The 20,229-nt window shown below is 38.9% G+C and overlaps 1 protein-coding gene across 1 annotated transcript in view; it reads right to left on the bottom strand.

Annotated features, from left to right (window-relative positions):
• Positions 1-3,215: 3,215 nt before the first annotated feature.
• Positions 3,216-20,229, bottom strand: part of LOC127660312 (nesprin-2-like) — a 164,927-nt gene continuing 147,913 nt past the window's right edge. The window contains exons 119-132 of the mRNA XM_052150448.1: positions 15,633-15,815; positions 15,380-15,517; positions 15,049-15,243; positions 14,530-14,824; positions 11,300-11,368; positions 10,633-10,754; positions 10,390-10,513; positions 10,096-10,295; positions 9,406-9,606; positions 8,694-8,822; positions 8,184-8,375; positions 8,037-8,084; positions 6,489-6,532; positions 3,216-4,787 (exon numbers count right to left, since the gene is read on the bottom strand). Coding sequence (XP_052006408.1) covers positions 4,577-4,787; positions 6,489-6,532; positions 8,037-8,084; positions 8,184-8,375; positions 8,694-8,822; positions 9,406-9,606; positions 10,096-10,295; positions 10,390-10,513; positions 10,633-10,754; positions 11,300-11,368; positions 14,530-14,824; positions 15,049-15,243; positions 15,380-15,517; positions 15,633-15,815 — 2,151 coding nt within the window. The 3' untranslated portion in view covers positions 3,216-4,576. The remainder of the gene's footprint in view (positions 4,788-6,488; positions 6,533-8,036; positions 8,085-8,183; positions 8,376-8,693; positions 8,823-9,405; positions 9,607-10,095; positions 10,296-10,389; positions 10,514-10,632; positions 10,755-11,299; positions 11,369-14,529; positions 14,825-15,048; positions 15,244-15,379; positions 15,518-15,632; positions 15,816-20,229) is intronic.

The raw sequence follows: 20,229 nt of genomic DNA, 5'->3' as shown, positions 1-20,229 counted from the left end.
AATACACGCACACACACACACACACACACACACACACACACACACACACACACACACACACTCTCATCCTTTTCAGAGGAAAATTTCAGTTTTTCAATGAAAGAGCAGGTGTATTTTGCAGCATCCCCCCCACCAACCCCCATTGTTGCACTGAAAGCCACGGATTGTCCATTCAAAGAGTTTGGCAGCAAAGATGTCTGTGTGAAACATACATAATCAACAATTTAGATTGCAAGCCCATATCCTAGGTGAACTGGGTTGCTGGTAGGGTTACATATAGGCAGGGTTGGGAGGGTTACTTTTGAAATGTATTCCACTACAGATTACAGAATACATCCTGTAAAATGTCATTTGTAATGTATTTTGTGAGATTACTCAAGGTCAGTAATGTATTTGAAATACTTTGGATTACTTTTTCAGCACTGGTAGATTTTTTCACTTGTTTTGACAATGAAAACTCTGCCAGTACAGTAAGACAAAATGCCTCGGGTTACTTAAATGTAACCCCTTTTCCCTGATAAAAGCGGAACAAGATGCTGTGCTGATTTAGTGCTTTGGGAATGTCTTTAGTAGTGACCGGCTGTGAATATGTGTGCAACACTTCAATGAAATTGACTAGAATTTATAGCCTCTGTTGGTGACATCATCAGATGCACCTGTAGCAGGGCTATAAATAGATGCGCCACAGGTGCATCATCAGGTATTTTGTCTGAAGAACAGTCCTGGGGCATCCTCAGTGTGGCAATGAAGCGCAGCATCTCGTTTCGCTTTTATCAGGGAACAGGGGTTACATTTAAGTAAACCGAGAGATTCCCTATCAAAAAGCTACACTTTGATGCAGTGCTGATTTAGCGCTTTGTGAACGAAAATACCCACGCTAGTTGTGCTCACAGGAGCGTGAGAGGTCTCAGACATGAGCTTGTGTTGTTGACTCAAGGATGTGAGAGTCCGGAGTGGCACGAACTTCCAAACTATAGACTCTTATGAATGTATGCGGAGAGGACCAGCCCGTCGCATTACAAATATTTTGTAGAGGGACACCTCTGGCCAAAGCTTTAGAGGAGGCAATCCCTCTGGTAGAGTGAGCCCTGATACCTACTGGCAAAGCTTGACCGCGCGCCTCGTAGGCTAGGGCAATAGCATCCCTCACCCAATGCAACATAGTTTGCTTGGTTGCGGCCACCCCTTTGTTGCGGCCCCATGGCAAATGGATAGTTGCCCTGACTTATGCCACTAGCTAGTGCTGTGGACATAAGTCTGAAGGGCCTGGATTGGATACAGTCCGTGGAGTCCTTGGGGGTCTCTTGTTCACGTGGCCAGTCTAACTCTAGTCTGGCCACAGCCCGAGTAACTACCTTGAGTAATTCCTCAGCCACTTTATTATTGTACGTGGAATGTTCAGAGGTTCAGCATCCCCCTCGTGAACCGAAGAGGCACCAATGCGCGCTTCAGGCTTACGAGAAGGATCAGCTGGATCTGGGGAGAGAGCGAGCGATAGGGACGGACCCTTTTCTCGCTCCTCAGCCAGATCTATATGATAGCCCCACGATGAAAGAGTGGGCGCTGACTTTTGGAAGTAAGTGAGACGAGTCTGAAGCATTTTTGACTGTAAACAGATCACAATGCTCGCACCCGCCCCGCACCAACGCAAGAGCACCATGCTCTTCCCCCAAACACACAAAACAAAACTGGTGTGTGTCCGTTTCAGCCATAGAGCGTAAACATGGGAACACACACCGCTTAATTTGTTTATCAGTCATTCTTTTTCTTCTTCTTTTTTTTTTTAATAAAAGAGAAAGAGAAAGGTTTCTGCGCACTTACAATTTTAACTCCTAACAGAGGAAAGAAGCACAACTCACAAAGAATGATCTGAAGACAAAAGATCTGACGATGCACCTGTGGCGCATCTATTTATAGATGCAGTGTTGTTTCTAAAACAAGATCAATCAAATTTATTTTGTTTTGAGGATTTCTAGATATTTTTACAGGAATACAATACAAACATTATTAACATGAATAAGATTTTTTGCCCTAATATCAAAGGTCTTACTACAAAAAAAAGAAATTATGATCCAATGTGAATTATCTTGATAAATATATGATCGTGTCTGGTAACATGTGCATGTAAAATGACTAGAAATAGCATTTTAGCTTAGCGTAAAGCTGACAATTTACACAAGTTCTATTTCTATTTCTTCTGCTCCAAACTTACTTCAAACTTACTTCTCTGTCTGCTCGTATGAATGTAACACATCATAAGAAAGTGTTTCACCTCTGCTCAAATTAATCGCATCATATGTATAAATGTTTTCCATCTGAAAGGACTAATGAAACAATGAAACAATGACAATAAAATGCAAAGTAATCTCTTTGGTAATCAAAATACTTTTGAATGTAACTGTATTCTAATTACCAATTATTTTAATTGTAACTGTAGTGGAATACAGTTACTTATATTTTGTATTTTAAATATGTAATCCCGTTACATGTATTCCATTACCCCCAACCCTGCATATAGGTTAGCATTAGGGTTAGGTATAGGTTAGGGTCAGGGCTAAGTACAGGTTGGGGTCAGGGTAAGACATAGGTTGGGGTTAGGTATATGATGAGACCACTAGTGAAAAAGCTCCAATTTAGCATTTCTTGTCTAGTTTATTACAATGTCTTACATCAGAAAAATATTTTCAGCCTAACAATTTTGTGAAAAGTTGAATTTAAAAAATCGTTGTGTTCAGTATGTCCCCTTTTGCTTAAATGACAGCATGAATTTATGCTGACAAGTGATGGCCAGTGATGAGGTTTAGTGAATCAAAGGCTTATGTGTTCCTCTTTTTTAAACTACTACATAAATACAAACATGTTCATGTCTGTGAACATCTTGTCTGTGTATAATTAAGACAGAGTGCTTGTATTTGCTGACGTGCTTGCTGATTGTTAACACTATGGCAGTAAATGTTACACGTTTATGAATTGTGTGAATACTGATGTCACTGTCATTAGTGCTCAAAATGTCTGGCTTACACCAGGAAAGAGCTCCGTTACCATTACCATTCATCTCAAAGGCAGTTGCTCAGCTGACACATACATCCTAAGAATGCATGGGCCCAACCAGGGGCCCCTGTTGAACCTATAAAAACATTTATTGGCAAAACTGTACACAGCTGAGAAATGAAATTAATAAGTTGAAAAGAAATGAGAGAACACGTGTGCATAGTTGTACATGATGTTTATTTGTAGTAAAATGTAGTTAAAACTCCAAAAATAAAGCACAAACTGCACCTAATTCAATATTCTCTCTTTCCAGTAGCTCACATTGGCAGTGCAAGGTTTGTTGAAAAATACATTTGTAATTAAATTTATGTTTTGCTGTGATTAATGGCTTTTTAAATCATGGCCTATGTCAACTGACCCAATATGCAATCCATACTATAACAAGTGCTTAAATTATAAACCCATAAATCGAACAAGAGGAGAAACAGCATTCTTACGGTAACTTTAAGAATGAAACAAAGTTTCTGACTCTCTGGCAGTTAGAGCGAAAGTGTGCATCAATAAAAACCAAATACATTAATGTGAGTTCTTTCGAAATGGCTTTGAAATCAGTGTTTATGAGACACCTTAAACATCCAACTGACCAAAAAAGCCAAAAGAAAAACCAAGCCAAAAATAAAATAAACAACTGGACACTGGAGTCTACTGCCAGAAGTCTTCTAGCAATGGACTACAAAGCCATAGAACATATTCAGAGAAATCAATATCAAGTACCCTATCTTTGTTGAGATAATTTAACCATTAGATAATTTAGCAACTTCAGTAGTTTTACATTATTCACACACGCACACAGGAAAACAAACGCAGCCTCAAACTTTAGGCTGAACACATTTAAATGTAAAGGACTAAAATTTTAAAGACTTAAATTAGCACACATCCTGACACCTCTCTTTCTATTAATTTCTCTCCTTCATGGCATTGACTAAAGGAAACAGCATTTAAAAGAGCAACAAATAAAATATTTGTATCATTGCAAGTCAATGCACATTGACTTTGATTCCCAGAAATTATACAACTCGTTCAGTCAATATGTAAGAACATATTCCCTAATTTCCAGGCGAGTCCAGTCATTCAGTTGATGTATCAACAGGGTTTCTATTTAAAAAATACAGATATGAGTAAAAATAAATACATTTCTTTTTGTGTAAATGACAATTTCAGTGTTTCCATGACTCAATGACAGAGTTCTATTTTGCTACATACTACAGTTAGAAACTGTTTTGAGTGCACCTTTGATGAGTCACAGAGCCTGTATTTTTCCCCCCAAAAAGCTCTTTAAGAATACAAATATACAGTACATATCTCTCAAGGGAAGGTTTCAGAACAATCCTTCTCTGTGACCAACCAGAAACAGGAAGTTAAGTCAAATGCGCTGATTGTTGCAATAAATGCTACTGAGTGTTGAAGACCAAACGTAAGAGTGTAACGGATCTGCCACAAGAGAGTTTCCTGGGAAAAATGGACTTAATACATCCTATTTTTCCCTCTAATTCTACCGAAGCAGTATGTTTACGAGTGTCTGTTCTCATGTCGGCGGGGGTCCGTTGGTGTAGAGGAGCATGGGATAAAAGGATCGGGCAAAGTTGTTGGACAGAGTGCAGCTGTAGTCGTCTTCTGAGAGAGGCACCAGGCAGGCCAAAACCAGTAACAACAGGAAGAGGACATGAAGGGGCAAAGCAGCTCGCAAGACACGATATAGGAATGGCCTTGCACGAGATGAATCAGCCTTGGCAGCCCTGCAGGAAGGAGAGGTCAGTTGCATTTTTATACAGAAAATAACTTATTTAACTAATAGTTCAACCAAACATAAAAATTGAAATGAATTATGCTGTCTCAAATTTCTTCTGAGGAACACGAAACATTATATTTTGATGGAGATATGATGTGATTATATCCGTACTATACAAGTCAAAGGGGTCCAAATCTTCTGACCTCCAAAAAGGAAATAAAGGCAGCATAAAAGTAAACCATAAAACTTGAGTGGTTTAATCCATGTCTTCTGAAGAAAAACGATTGGTTTTCGGTGGAAGTGTAATCAAGCTTAAAATATAAGGAAATCTAAGGATTGCTAAGGAGACTGCAGATGTCAAGATTTATAGTGAAAAGGGAGTTATATTTTGGTTTGTTCTCACGCAAAACCGATCGGATCAATTCAGAAGACTTAGATTAAACTACTCCACTGTATGGATTAGCTTTTAATGTTGCCTTTTATGTTTTTTTGGAACTGGATTTGTTGGACCGCATTGTATGGATTTAAACACATCATACATCTATAAAAATATCTCATTTTGTGTTTTGCAAGTTTGAGATGGCATAATAATATTAAGTAAATGATGAGAGAATTATCATTTTTGGGTGAACTATTCTTTTAAGGGTAGTTGCCATGAAAATGTCAAGCATTAACAGTATCCTGCAGCATGACATTCTATAATTAATCTAAAACTATGTTAATAATGTTTTTTTGACTGCTTGATTTCTATGACTTCTCCAGTTGTTTCTAAATATATTGTATATATTTTAAAAAGTTGACTACCGAATACGTTTATTTTTTAAAACATAATTTTATATAGATTGCACCCAAAAAGAGCATATTTCAGCTGATGAAATATTTGAGAGCTGAGCACAGCAAGGAAAAATTATATTGCCTACAGATATTTCCATGACTTTTAAAGATTTTACTAATTTCCATGACAGTCTGTCTGGAAGATGTTAAAGGCTGGTTGTCTAATAATTTTCTCCAGCTATATGAAAACAAGTCAGATATTATTATATTTTGGGTGAAAAATCTCAATTTCTTTCATTTTAAATAATTGATTCAGTACTTAGCTTTGAGAATCAGATCAATTATTTTGTTAAAAACAGCTTTTACCAGCTCAGAATGATTTCAAGGCTAAAACACTTGCTTAGTTTCAAAGATTTAGAGACAGTATAAATTGAGAAACTACATGGAATATTTGTCATTTACAAAATTCATGACTATTGAAAGGTGTAGTGTGAAGTTTTTGCAGCACTAGCCCGAGTGTTTACACTTTTCAGACCAATCAAGCTATTAATGGTTGATTGTTGCCTCTGCACATTAAATTGGCATAAGAGAAAATATTTTACATTAAAAAAAATTACATACATAACCAGTATGTCAAATTGTAAAAGGCTAAATGGTGAATACGTTTTTTTTGAAAAACATAAAATAAATAGTTACCATTAACGTGCAAGACATTTTCTAATATATAAAATAGTGAGGAACATGTTAAATCTCTCAAGAGGTGAAAGTGGATCAAAGGTGTGTGTGTGTGTGTGTGTGTGTGTGTGTGTAAATGTGAGAAGAACTAGAGAGTGTGTAAAAAGCACTAGAAGACATCAGCTTCAGCTAGGTCACTTAAGGTCACAAAAACACACCAGTGAATGCAGATACACACAGAAACACTATCAGTGCGTACCTGACACTTGTGGGGGATCCCTGTGAAACACGTCCTGTGCTTTCCTAGATAGAGACAGAAAGACTAGAGGATTGAGTAACCAGATAATATCATACTGGGGGCTCTACTTTCGTAAGTGTTCTAAACGCAGCGCTACATGCAACGTTAAATCCAGTTTTCTTGAGAACGCTCATTTTTAGCACAATTTTCGTGCCGGCACAAAGCACAAATGGGCATGGGTGGGAGTTTTTGCACTAACTGTGGGTGTATATGTGCAAATTGTTGGTGCATTGTATATAAATGAAGTGGTGCAAAAAACAATTTGCTATTTTCCTGAGAAATCAGTCATTGGTTCAGAACAGTCTGTTTCAGAACCATGTCTTCAGTGCAAAGTCTAAATTCAGTTCCTACATTTGCAGTTTGGAGATGCCACAAGCAGGTGGGAATAAAATTAATGTCCAAACTTTGAAAATACAGTGGAACATCAAGTATGTCCCTGACGATCACTGTTTTAACCATCTTTTTCAGTTATTATTATTAGGCTATATTTATATTTACATTTGTATTTATGATCTAATTTGTATTGGTATTTTCCACCTCTTGTCGTAGAGTGATTTTTCATTGAAAAAAGAGGCCGGTGGAAGAAGTTGGAGAGGGTAAAATGTTTGGATTTGGTATAATTATTATTTATTTTTTACCACTTCGGTTCTGATAAAATCACAGTTAATACAAGCCATGAGTTGTGTGTCAGATGAAAATTATTAATAATATTTACATTCTCTATAATGTAACAGCATGAATCCAAATCCTGACGAGAACCACATTTTTCATACATATAAAAGCGTGTCACTATATATAGACATTTGACAAGGATGCAGTGAATGCACAAAAGAATGTAAGTTCATGTTTCTATTCTTCTAATTCATTGCATACAGTCCATTTACACTAGACTACCTTTCATGATGATACCAAAACTTAATGGCCAATGCCCAATGACTTTGTGTTTATGACTTATGGCATAGCACAGTGCTTAGTGCTAGTGCTCTTAAAATAGGGCTCTAGCTGTTCTATTTACTGCCAATGTCAGACTCTCAAGTTTCCAAGAGCAACATTACAAGACGAAACCTACATTTTTGTGAATATTTACCTCACTAGAGGATTATGTACCCCATTTAATACGCATTATTTAAGCTATAAGTGGCAATGCTATATTTTGAATATAATCATGGCTAAAGGGCTTTGTTAGGCACAATGGACAGGAGACTATGTTTAAAATATAGCACAGCTATCTATACACAATAAAAATATTGATGACAACATTTCTCATTAAAGCATTATTTATTTTACCAAGCAAATTAATTAAGTGCCATTCTTCCACCTCTAATGATCCGTTATGTACTGCTGTGCAGTGATATGGTGATCAGGTTTTTTGCATACTGTATCACGGAATTTAGCACAGCTGTGTTGACCAATTAGCATCCAGAACTGAAACAATGTGTTTTTATATTATTATTGAAATGAACTAGACTGTGTAAATAACACCAACAATTTAGTTGACCAGTTCTGTACCTTGTGCAGTGTCGCCGCTGTCCCGCCCACATCAGGACTCGACAAGTCCTGCAACAGAACAACAGACATCTGCAAATCACCATGTTTTGCATGTGAAATGGACCCGCCTGACCTGTCTGTGTGTGTGTGTGTTTGAATGAAACATACCAGTCTGGTCTGCAGTGTGTGCAGGTCATGAGCAATCTGTCTGATCAGCAGCCGTAACTTGTTACTGATGACGTGAACCTTCTCTTTGGCCTCCAGGGTATCTTCTCCCTGGTCCTGTAGCAGGATCTGAGATGAGATCTCCTGCAGCGAGTGCACCTCCTTCTCACGAGACTGCAAGTCCTGTTGAACTGTCTATGTAAAGAAAAGATGAAAAAGTTACTAAATTACTAAACAAATATCAAATGTTCAAGCTTGTCAATGGCACAGAAGCTCTTAGCAAAAAATACCCCAACAGCAACAAGTAATCCTAAGCCTAACATTTACCCTAACCTATATGCCCTAAACTATTAACCCTAAAAGTCAACTTCTGGCATATTTAAATATGAATTGAGAAATTATTTAGTCATTATTATTATTTGTTTTGTTTTTGATTTTATTAGGTGGCCTAATTTTGTTACTTTTGTGTGTATATTTTATTAAGTGTAGCAGAACATGCCCACACACACATACCTTGAGTGTGTCTTGATGCTCTTGCAGGATGTTGAGATCTGTGTTTTGGTCATGGATGTTGACCATGTAACGCTGGCTCTCTGCTTTAGCTAACCACAGCAGTAGAGAGTGAAGTGTCTCGTGGAACTCCTGAGAAAAACAGAACATCACATGAGTGTCTGTGTGTACTTGGTTTACAATATCATACTTAACTGTAAAAGGAGTTGTATGGCATACAATTTAGCACATTCTTAAACATCAGTCACGCCAATAACTCAAAAAGTTATAAATATTATAGAAAAGTTATGCTTAAAGCTCCCTGCCTGCTGGTTAACACATTCCTCTTCTAAACAGCTTAGTTATAGAGAGAGAATTTAAGTATGTTTTTTTATTTTTAACAGAATTGAGACACTGTCAACAGGTTTATTAAGAGACTGAGATGACTACGACATGGTACACTGTGGCTTTAAGAACATCCTGTACCAAGCATTCCTGCAACCTTTTGAAAAAACAATCAGAAACCCTTAGTTGTGGTTAACTCTTGAATCAAGTGTTCTGTATTATCATGAAAAGGAAGCTCAAGCGTGTGAAAGCAGAGAAATGTGGCTTTGCTTAATGCATGCACAATTGCTGTTCAAAGGTGATCATGGCTAAAAAAAACTCTCATGATACATTACTGTATTGTCTCAACCCTTCTAATCAAATCTACTGTCAGTACGTCACTTTTTTTTACCTGACACTCCATGAGTGCTTTGTGCAGTCGGTGCTCCCAGCTGTCCAGGGCCGCACAGGCCTGTGCCCATTTGTGATTGGCGGACTGCAGATTCTCACGCAGTTCCTGTAGTTCAGAGCTGTCTCCATTCTGGAAGCCCTGCCCACTTAGATTAACACCAATCATCACCGATTTGTAGCCATTGAAGGTTCTCTGCATTTCCTAATGAGAGAAAAAGAACATCATAAACTTACAAGGAAGATGTTCATACACAATGTCATTCTAAATTATAATAATTGATGAGTAGACCAGAGAATTTGCTTGAAGTGAATAAACTAACACATGTGAACGCACATTGTATATTAATGTGCTATATTTCTTGGCCAGCCTACAGTTAAGCTAATGAACAAATATCACATGAGTAAGAGTGTTGTTGTTCTGAATATCATCACGGCTATGACAATTATTATCATTAATAAATGTAATTATTTATTGAACATTGCCATCTTTTATAATATTGCACTTGCTGCTGTTGTAAAATAGCCACTCGAGGTTATATGTTACAGGGGTTTTGGGCAGTCCACAACACATTGTGCCTAAGAACAACACTTACCGTGGTAAAAATCAATGCAACTTATGGACTTGAGTGGCTTCATGCCTCATAAACTTGTGAAACTGTTTCTATCGTTCTATACATGTCTCTCTCACTACCTTTAGTTTGTGGATATTGCTCTCCATGTCTGTTATGTTGGTTTTTGGCTCTAGCGTTTGTAGTTTCTTCAGCTCAGGCAGCACACCATTGAGCCAAGCCATGACATCACCGAGGTCAGAGTTCAGTTTGTGCCACTGCTGAAGATCCTGTGGCATGCTGCACGACTGCACCTGCAGGAGCTCCCATCGCTCGATCACCCCTAGGACACGAATCAGAAGAGGGCAAAGGTCAGCAATCTTTGAAACTCAACTGATGTTTAAGCATGTGTGCAGGCGTTTATGTGTGTGTAGTACCTGTCTTATCTGCTGCAGAGAGGGATGTCAGTCCTTGATCCTCCAGTTGATCTTCCTCATTCATAATCAGTTTCACTCGCTTTATACTGTCTATACTGCCAGCACACTCAGACATGAGCTTATCCTACAGAGAGAGCAAATACAACAAACTGTGTTTTTATGTTTGCAGCCCTTTGGGTGGTACAACAGGCTAGAGTTTAGTAAAAGTGTGTGAGCATGAGTGTATACTGCATGTGTACACACATAGGCCTGTGGTTGGTATGGTGTGGTGGTGTCAGATGGGGAAGAAGTGATGATCTCTCTGTTTACTCGTTTCCTGTCTGGCACATCGGGAGAATGCCATGTCTCAACCACTGATCTTCCCCCTGTGCAAGAAACAGAGAAAGATAATTTCAATATTTTTCAATAAAAACATACCAATAGTCAAAAGTCCACACTCAGATGCAGGTCATGCCACAAAAAAAAAAAAACACACAGATTATGTGTGTGTGTGTGTGTGTGTGTGTGTGTGTGTGTGTGTGTGTGTGTGTGTGTGTGTGTGAACTTGTCTGCATCATACATGCACTCATGCTCCAACACATACAGAAAAAGACAAAACAAAAACAAAATATATGGAGCCATTAAGAGTGTGACAAGGGCAGCTGCTTAGAAGAGGAATGTGTTAACCAGCAGGCAGTGAGCTTTAAGCATAAATTTTCTATAATATTTATATTTATATTTAATATTCATTTCTATAATATTCTCTTTAGAGATAAAGAGCAGGGAATGTAACTGGGTTTGGTGGGAATGAAGGAAACATTGTCATGTTGATGCAGTTGATATGTAATACAGGCATATGCTGAAACACTAGAACACACATAATTATGTAATGAACAGTGAGCATGCTAACATGCAGCAGGCTGATGCCTACCAGTCACAGCCTTCAAAACCTTTGCTGTAGCTTTAACATATGACTCAGAGCTCTCAGTGGTCTCTACATCTGCAAAAGAAGAGTGGCAGACAGACACAGAGATCTAGATAGACTCTAATGGAGGGGCAGACAGCAGACAGAAAGATATAGATACACTCTAACAGATCAGCAGATAATAGACCGAAAGATCTAGATTCACCTTAACAGAGCAGCTAAAGATCTAGATAAACTCTATAAGAGTGTAAGATAACTCTAGAAAGATCTAGAAACACTAATACAGCTTCAAAAAAAAGTATTAGATACACTCTAATAGAGCATCAGATAACACAGATATCTAAATACACTTTAATAGAGTGGCCTAGAGACCTAGAGACACTAATAGAGCATCAGATATAAGACGTCAAGATCTAGATACACTTTAATAGAGTGCCAACATAGAGACACTAATAAAGCATCAGATACTAGGTGGCAAGATCCAGAAAAACTTCTTAGGGAAAACTCTAACAGAACATCAGAAAAAAGACAGATAGATCTAGACTTTAACAGCATCAGATAACATGGATAACATTCACTTTAATAAAGCAGTACATAACAGACAGAGAGACCTAGATATACTAATAGAGCGTCAGACAGTAGTCGGCAAGATCTAGATCCACTTTAACAGAGCGTTATAATCAAATGGTGTAAGATCTAGAATCAATCTAACAAAGCATCAAAAATACAGAGAGATCTAGATGCACTCTAATAGAGCATCCAATAAAAAAGAGATCTAAATGCACTTTCATAGAGTGCCAAATAACAGCCAGAGTGACCTAGAGAAACTAACAGTGCTTTAAATATCAGCATGATCTAGATGAACTTTAACAGAGCATTAGAAATCAGACAGAGATATCTAGATCCACTCTAACAGGGCATCAGATAACACAGAAATCTACAAAGACTGTATTAGAGCAGCAAATAACAGACAGAGACCTAGAGATGCTTATAGAGCATAAGATAACAGACAGCGAGATCTAGGAAAACTATAACAGAGCATCAGAAAAGAGATCTAGATACACTCTAATAGAGCATCAGATAAGCCAGATATCTACATAATAACAGCCAGAGGCCTAGAGACACTAATAGAGCATCAGATGGCAAGATCTAGAAACACTCTAACAGAGCATGAAAACAGACAGATAGATCTCTAGATACACTATTATAGAGCATCAAATATCACAGATATCTACACCTACTTTAAAAGTCAAATGACAGAGAGACCTAGGTATACAAATATAGCATCAGACAACTGATGGAGAGGTCTAGAAACACTAACAGAAAGTCATAAATCAGACAGATTCAGATGCATTCTAACAGAGCATCCGATAAAACAGAGATCTAAATACACTTTCATAGAGTGGCAAATAACAGCCAGAGAGACCTTGAGACACTAATAGAGCTTTAAATATCAGGCTGCATGATCTAGAAACACATTAACAGAGGGTCAGAAAACAGAGATATCTTGATACACTCTAATAGAGCATCAGATAACAAAGAAATGTACTTAAACTTTAATAGAGTGGCAAACAACATAGAGATCTAGATATACTAATAGAGCATTTGAAAATAGACGGAGGGATCTAGATTCACATTAACAGACCGTCAGAAAACAGACCAAGAGATTTAGATAGATACACTCTAATTGAGCATCAGATAACGGAAATCCAAATATACTTCAATAGAGCAGTAAATAACAGACAGAGAGACCTAGATATACAAATAAATGGTCAGATAACAGACAGAGAGCACTCTAATAGAGCATCAGATAACATAGAAATCTACAAACACTTTATTAGAGCTGAAAATAACAGACAGAGACCTAATTATGCTAATAGTGTCAGATTACAGATGGTGAGATCAAGAAAAACTCTTACAAAGAATCAGAAAAATTACATGAGAGATCTACTGTAGATATACTCTGAATATCATCAAATAACAGAAAACTACAAACACAACAGACAAAGAAATCTAAATACACTGATTGAGCATCAGTAAACAGTCTGCGAGATCTAGAGGCACTAACAGAGTGTCAGACAACAGAAATCTAGATACAATCTAATAGGGCACATGATAACAGAGGTCTAAATACACTCTAAAAGAGTGACAAATAAGAGACAGAAAGATCTAGATACACTAATAGAGCGTCAGATAAATGACGGTGAGATCTAGAAACACTCTAACAGAGCATCAGAAAACAGAGATCTAGATAAACTCTAGAGAGAGACTTAGAAGTTATCTTGCAGAATAACAAGATAAGGCTTAGAATGAAATGCTTTATGCAGCAAATGTTATTTGGAACTGCAAGAATTTGTGGCTAATTGTCTGGCCAGTTGTTTAAATTGTTTTTTCCATACCATTAAAGGGGACCTATTATGCAAAATTCACTTTTACATGATGTTTGTACATAAATGTGAGTCGATAAAAGTCCATTAAAAATTAAAAGTCCACCCACTCCTCTTTCTTATATTTCTATTAATCAAAAACAAATGGTTTTTGTTTCTGCTCTAATGTGACGTCATGTTAGAGCAGGCCTCGCCCATGACTGGCGACGGACTCCACCCTAATAGCATAGATCCTCCTCTGAGTGATCTACACACAGTCCGCCATTTTTTTCAGCGCTGGAGCAGATACAGTGAGAAGAATAATGTCTCAGCTCATGTACTTCATGTACTCCCAGCATCAGAGCCACTGAAGACGCTGTGGACAAGTTTTGTTTTTGAAGGAAATGTGCCCCAAAACATACAAATATTTGTGTAAGTTTGTGCAAATTTTACACTGGACTGCTTTGTGAATGAGTGTCAATATAAAACAGGATGTTTGCAAATCGCCTTTCCAAATGTGCTTGTTAGCTGATTCCACGGCTAATGCAGCTAAAGTTACCATTGTCTCTGATTGTATTCAGGAAGACCAGAGCTATGTTGTGGGCAGGGAGCAGCAGCTCATTTGCATTTAAAAAAGAAACAGTGTGTTTTTGATTCCACCCAAAAAGAAGCATTTACAACATGGTATAATAAATTACCTGTAGGGCAATTTGATCTGAAACTTCACAGACACAATCTGGGGACACCTGCGACTTATATTACATCTTGCAAAAGGGGGAATAATAGGTCTCCTTTAAAGTATCTGATCTTTAATTCAGTTTGCCTTGATTCTACAAAATATCTTGTGGTCAGTGAGCAGTGAGTAGTTACCTGATAGGGCACTATAGTAAGTCAACTCCTCATCATCCTCTGGAGATGAAGATCCCCCCACATCGACTGTGTGGTCCCACTCCAGTGGGATGGAATCCACACTGGTGGGCGTCTCACGCCCCGAGCACTCCAGAGCAGGTGGTAACAGGTGGCACACAGCTTGTCGTACCGTCAGAGAAACATCAGAACTCATAGCAGCTTCTTCCTCTCTTTCTCTCTCCCACCCCCCACTGAATTCAGCTGAGTCCTCCGGATCTGTGTCTCTGTCTGAGAAATCTCTTTCCTCCTCCAGTACCTAAGACAAGGGCAGAGTGGGAAGGGCTTAGTCAGTACTAGGGTCATGCAATATACAGGTAAAAAAAAATATGTTACATATGTATTGTATATATATCATGCCGATGCCAAAACATTTTTTTCAATCCAACACTAGTGAGTACTCAAATTTTTGATAATAATAATAACACAATTATGTATTTGTTTAATGAGCATTTGCTTTGTGATGTGTGTTTTAAAACTGACCGGAAATCTGCTGATGAGGCGATGGTGGAATCGGGCCACCCTGCCAAACACTTCTTGGCAGTATGAGTGCAGCTCCTCTAGCTCATCTTCAATGAGTACAGCATCCAGTGGAGCACTTTTCTGGATCAGGTTCTCTCCAAACACGATCAGAGCATCAATCTTATTTGTGTTTAGAGTGATCTCCTCCTGAAATGCCTGCAGGAAGTAAAAAGCCTCATTATTCTTCATTCTGAGCTGTACAGACCTATTTAACCTGTTCAAACCTTTTATATTACATTAGAAAAAAATATAAATTAAGAAAATATAAAAAGATATATCAGAGTGCACTGACGTTGAGTTGACGCATCTTCTCGTGGATATCACTCTCTGAAAAATGCTCCACATTAGTGAGTTGAAGATCCATCTCAGTCAACCACATCAGAATCCCCTCCCTCGTACCCTCAAAGTCTTCACGCTGAGATGTGAAATGCTGCACATAAGAGAAGGGTTCAGATGGATGGATGGACAGACAGATACGTAGACGGATGGATTTAGGTATGGACAGATGGATAGATATAAAACATAATAAATGACCGAAGTCTGACCTTTAATCTGCGGAGCACAGCGGCCACTCTTTTCTGTAGTGTATCCCAGCGCTGGTTTCCCTTGTGTACCATCAATTTCAGCTTACTGGCACCGTCAGTTCGGTTCTCTCGTGCCAAACGGCGATATTGTTTATTTACCAGCTCCAGTTGTGTCAGACGCTCATGGACTTGCCGCTGGAATGCCTGAATGTGTGCATGTAAAAAAACAAGAGTTTAATAATTGTCAAATAATCTTTACCAGGCCCTACAGTATATACATTACAACAAAAATAATGCTTCAAATGTTACTGTTACGTCCTGAGGGACGTATATTATATCATTGTGTTAGTGATATGTTTAATGTGGTTTATTGTGTGTTGTGTATTTCCTTGTCCCTTTTGCTCTCCATTTAAGCAGGATAATGAGGCCCACCTGTTGCTCATCACCCATGATTGGCTCAGCCCAGGAATGGAGACTATAAGAGGCCCACAACTCTCTTCACCAGGGAGAGAGACACACAGAGAACATTTTCTCCTGCACTAGTAATGCTATCTCTTGGTCCCAGCGTTTCAATTGTTGTGTGCTAACGTGAGTTAGAGTTGATTAACAGAATTGACATCTGTAGTTGTTTAATGTTTATATTCCTTTGGGTAATGCCTTACAGTTGAATGTGTAACTTCAAGTTTATTACCCCAGTTCTATAACAATTTGAATTAAGTTGTTTGTGTTGTGGGACTATTTAGTAGGGAGGTGGATGCCATTTACTTTGAAGCATTCTGTTTTGTCCTGGTTATTTATAGAGAGGGAGTTAGGGAAGTGATTTGTGTTTTCTTTTCCTTTCTAAAGGTAAGTCACACTATAAACCCCTTTAGGAATAATGTCTTTTGTTTGTTATTTTGGCCGGTTCTACTCCTGAAGTTTTCCATTTATCCCACTGTTTTCTTTAATAAACTTGACCTGGAGACAGGATCACTTTTGCACTCTCTTCAAAAAAATTTGTTAAACACCTTCCCTTACCCTTAGACCAAGGAAGGTGTGCAGTAACAATTGGGGGCTCGTCCGGGATAAAACGAAAATTTATTTGGTGAGTACGATTTCTCTTTTCTCTCTTAATGTCTGTTTTTCACTGTTTTCACTCTTGTGAGGGGAGAGAAGTCTCTGTGGTGATAGAAATGGAGTTTGATTTGACAATGTTTACTCTTTCTCCCACCACAGAGGTTTTTCATAAGTGTCGAAAAAAGGATCTGCTCTTGATTGCAGATTTCTTTAATTTTGAGGTACAGAGAGAAGCGACCAAATTAATAATTAAATAGTCTCTTTACGAACAGCTGACGCGCACTGGCATTCTACAAGTTGATGAGGGGGTGCAGCAGAGGCTGTGGCTGAGGAAGTTTTTCCTGGTATAAACACTATTGAAAAAGCAAGGTTTGATCCTGCATTAGCCATCCGTTTAAAAGAGATAGACCTCTCGATTAAACAGCAGGAGAACGAAAGTTTCGCTTAAATGTAAGAGTTGTGGAGGTGGAAGCAGATCGAGACATTAAACTCAGCAGTATAAAGTTGTGAACTGAGGAGATGAGCAGGAAACCCGCTCTCCTCTGTCGCTGTTTCTCCCTCCACACCTAGACCTGTTACTTTGAATGTAGAGAGAGAAAATCATGAATTCGATGTTAGTAAGTATATCAAGCTTGTGCCTCCCTTTCGAGAGTCAGAGGTTGATGCTTACTTTGTTGCTTTCGAGCGTGTGGCGGGTAAGCTTAGATGGCCGAGGTATATGTGGGTGTTGCTGCTGCAATGCAGCTTCACAGGTAAGGCTCAAGAGATTTGCCCGTCGTTACCAATTGAGCAGCGTCTCGATTATGATGCAGTCAAACCCGCTGTTCTCAGAGCATATGAACTGGTTCCCGAAGCGTACTGCCAAAGGTTTAGAGCACAGTCGAAATCAGTGAAACAGACGTATGTAGAGTTTGCACAAGAGAAAACGGCATTGTTTTAAAAATGGAGTTTCTCCTGCAAGACCGCTACCTTTGAGCAGTTACAGGAATTGCTCTTGCTGGAGGACTTCAAAAGTTGTCTGCCCGAAGGTGTCGTTGTTCATCTTAATGAAAAAAAGTTAATTCACTGCTGGATGCTGCGGTGTTGGCAGATGAGTTTGTCTTGACACACCGAAATGTATTTCCATCTGTCCGGCCATCGAATGCGTCGTTTTCAAATAAAAACACTGTGACACGAGATGTGACGCGTTTTTTCACATGTGTCAAAAGACAATGTTCATTCAGACAGTAAGTCTGCCTCATGTGGAAGAGACAGACGTGTCTGTTTTTACTGCCTCGAACCAGATCATCTGATTGCTGAGTGTCAGGCTTGGAAACGGAAAGGTGCTGATGCGAAAACTAAGAAAGTTGCGCTTGTCCAGACTGTGCCTAGTTTATGTGGGGTAGAGGATGCATCAATGCAGCCTTTTCTCCTGTCTGGAACAGTTTCCTTTTCTGACACTGATCACAGACCTGTCGTAATTCTTAGGGACACTGGTTCAGCTCAGTCCTTCATTTTAGAGGAACTGCTGCCCTTTTCTACAAAATTATACACTGGCACCAATGTTTTGATACGTGGAATTGGAATGGGATGTGATAGTGTACCACTTCATAACGTTTATCTAAATTCTGACCTTTTGACTGGTCCAGTTAAGCTTGGAGTGCATTCACAGTTACCTATTAATGGTGTTGGCCTTATATTAGGTAATGATCTGGCAAGGTTTTCCCACGACCTATAGTAACAAGTGAGCTTGATGCAGACGAACCGTACAACCTTTTGTATCAGTTTCCTTTAGCATTCCCTGCATGTGGAGTGACACATGCACAGTCTTTTAAGTTTGGAGATGTTGTTGACCTCTCTGACACATTTTTAAGCATCCCGTCAGAACCTCTTGAGTGTAAGTTAACGATAGAACCTGAAGTGCTTGCTGGCTCTGGTAAGTCATCAGTAGAACTAGAGTTATTACTTAAAGTCGGAAGAGAGGAGCTGACTGGCACACAAAAGGCAGACCCTTCCTTGGCCGGGTGCATCAATGCGGTAGTAGACATTACTCATGTGCCTGAGGCTAGAGTAGCTTATTTTTGCGAAGATAGCATACTCCTGCGAAGATGGACAAGATGTACGACAAATTGTCTTACCCTCTGGTTACCGTTCACAAGTCCTAAAATTAGCTCATGAGCATGTACTCTCTGGTCATTTGGGGTCAGGAAAACATCTCAATGTGTCTCCAGATATTTCTTCTGGCCCGGTTTCAAATCATCTGTTTCAGAGTTCTGTAGAACCTGTATGGTATGTCAACTAGCCGGTAAACCAAATCAAAAGGTTCCAGTTGCCCCTTTATAACCTATACCAGTAATGAATGAACCATTTGAAAGGTTAATTCTAGACTGTGTGGGACCGTTGCCTAAGTCTAAATCAGGGTATCAATACATATTAACAATTATGTGCACCGCAACTAGGTTCCCTGATGCAGTTCCGTTACGAACAATTACAGCTCCAGGTAAAATGTTGTACTATGTTTGGGTTGCCAAGAGAAATCCAAACGGACCAGGGTTCAAACTTTACTTCCAAAAAGTTCAAACAGACTTTGGAGGCATTTGAGGTGTCGCATCGGTTGTCGAGTGCTTACCATCCTGAGTCGCAGGGTGCGCTTGAGCAATTCCAATGCTTCGTGCTTTTTGGGTTTAGACTGGAGGAGATTGGGATGTGGGTCTCCCTTTACTCATGTTCGCTGCCCAAGAGTCTGTGCAGGATGCTGTGGGATTTAGTCCTGCCAAACTCGTGTTTGGTCACACAGTTCGAGGATCCTTGAAAATGTTGAGTGAACATATGCTGGCTAAAAACTCCTCACCTGTGTCTATTTTGGACTATGTTAGCTCCTACCGAGAACGACTTCATAAGGCCTGGGAGGTTGCTAAAATACATTTGACTAATTCCCAATCCAAGATGAAGATTCATTTTGATTGAAAGAGTGATGAACGAGAATTTAAACCAAATGATCTTGTTGCTGTTCTTTTGCCTGTTCCTGGCTCAGTGTTCCAAGCTAAGTTTTCTGGACCTTATAAAGTCGAGAGAAAACTTGGTGACACTGATTATGTGATCTGTACCCCTGTCGCCGGCGAAGAAAAAAAAAAAGGCTCTTGCTCTTCTGTTGGCATTGCAGCATTTTGATGTGTATGTGGTAGGTAGCTCTGTTCCCATTGTGATTTATACAGACCATAACCCCTTAATATTTTTATCCCAGATATCTACCACAAAGAGTACAAGAAAATATGTGCAGATATATACCACCAACGGTTGATGCGTTGGACGCTCATTGTTCAGGAGTATGACCTCGACATCCGTCATATTAAAGGTTCCACAAACGTGATTGCTGATGCGCTTTCCAGAGTAGACCATGTTGAAAGTTAAGGTTGTATATATCTGCACATATTTTCTTTTACTCTTTGTGGTACATTTGTACTTGTAAAATTTACAACCTTTGGTTGTAAACTTAATGGTGGGGGTGTTATGTCCTGAGGGACATATATTATATCATTGTGTTAGTGATATGTTTAATGTGGTTTATTGTGTGTTGTGTCTC

This window comes from Xyrauchen texanus, chromosome 20 (assembly GCF_025860055.1).
Source record: "Xyrauchen texanus isolate HMW12.3.18 chromosome 20, RBS_HiC_50CHRs, whole genome shotgun sequence".
NCBI classification, from domain to species: Eukaryota; Metazoa; Chordata; class Actinopteri; order Cypriniformes; family Catostomidae; genus Xyrauchen; species Xyrauchen texanus.
This window is presented reverse-complemented; position numbering and strand designations above follow the sequence as displayed.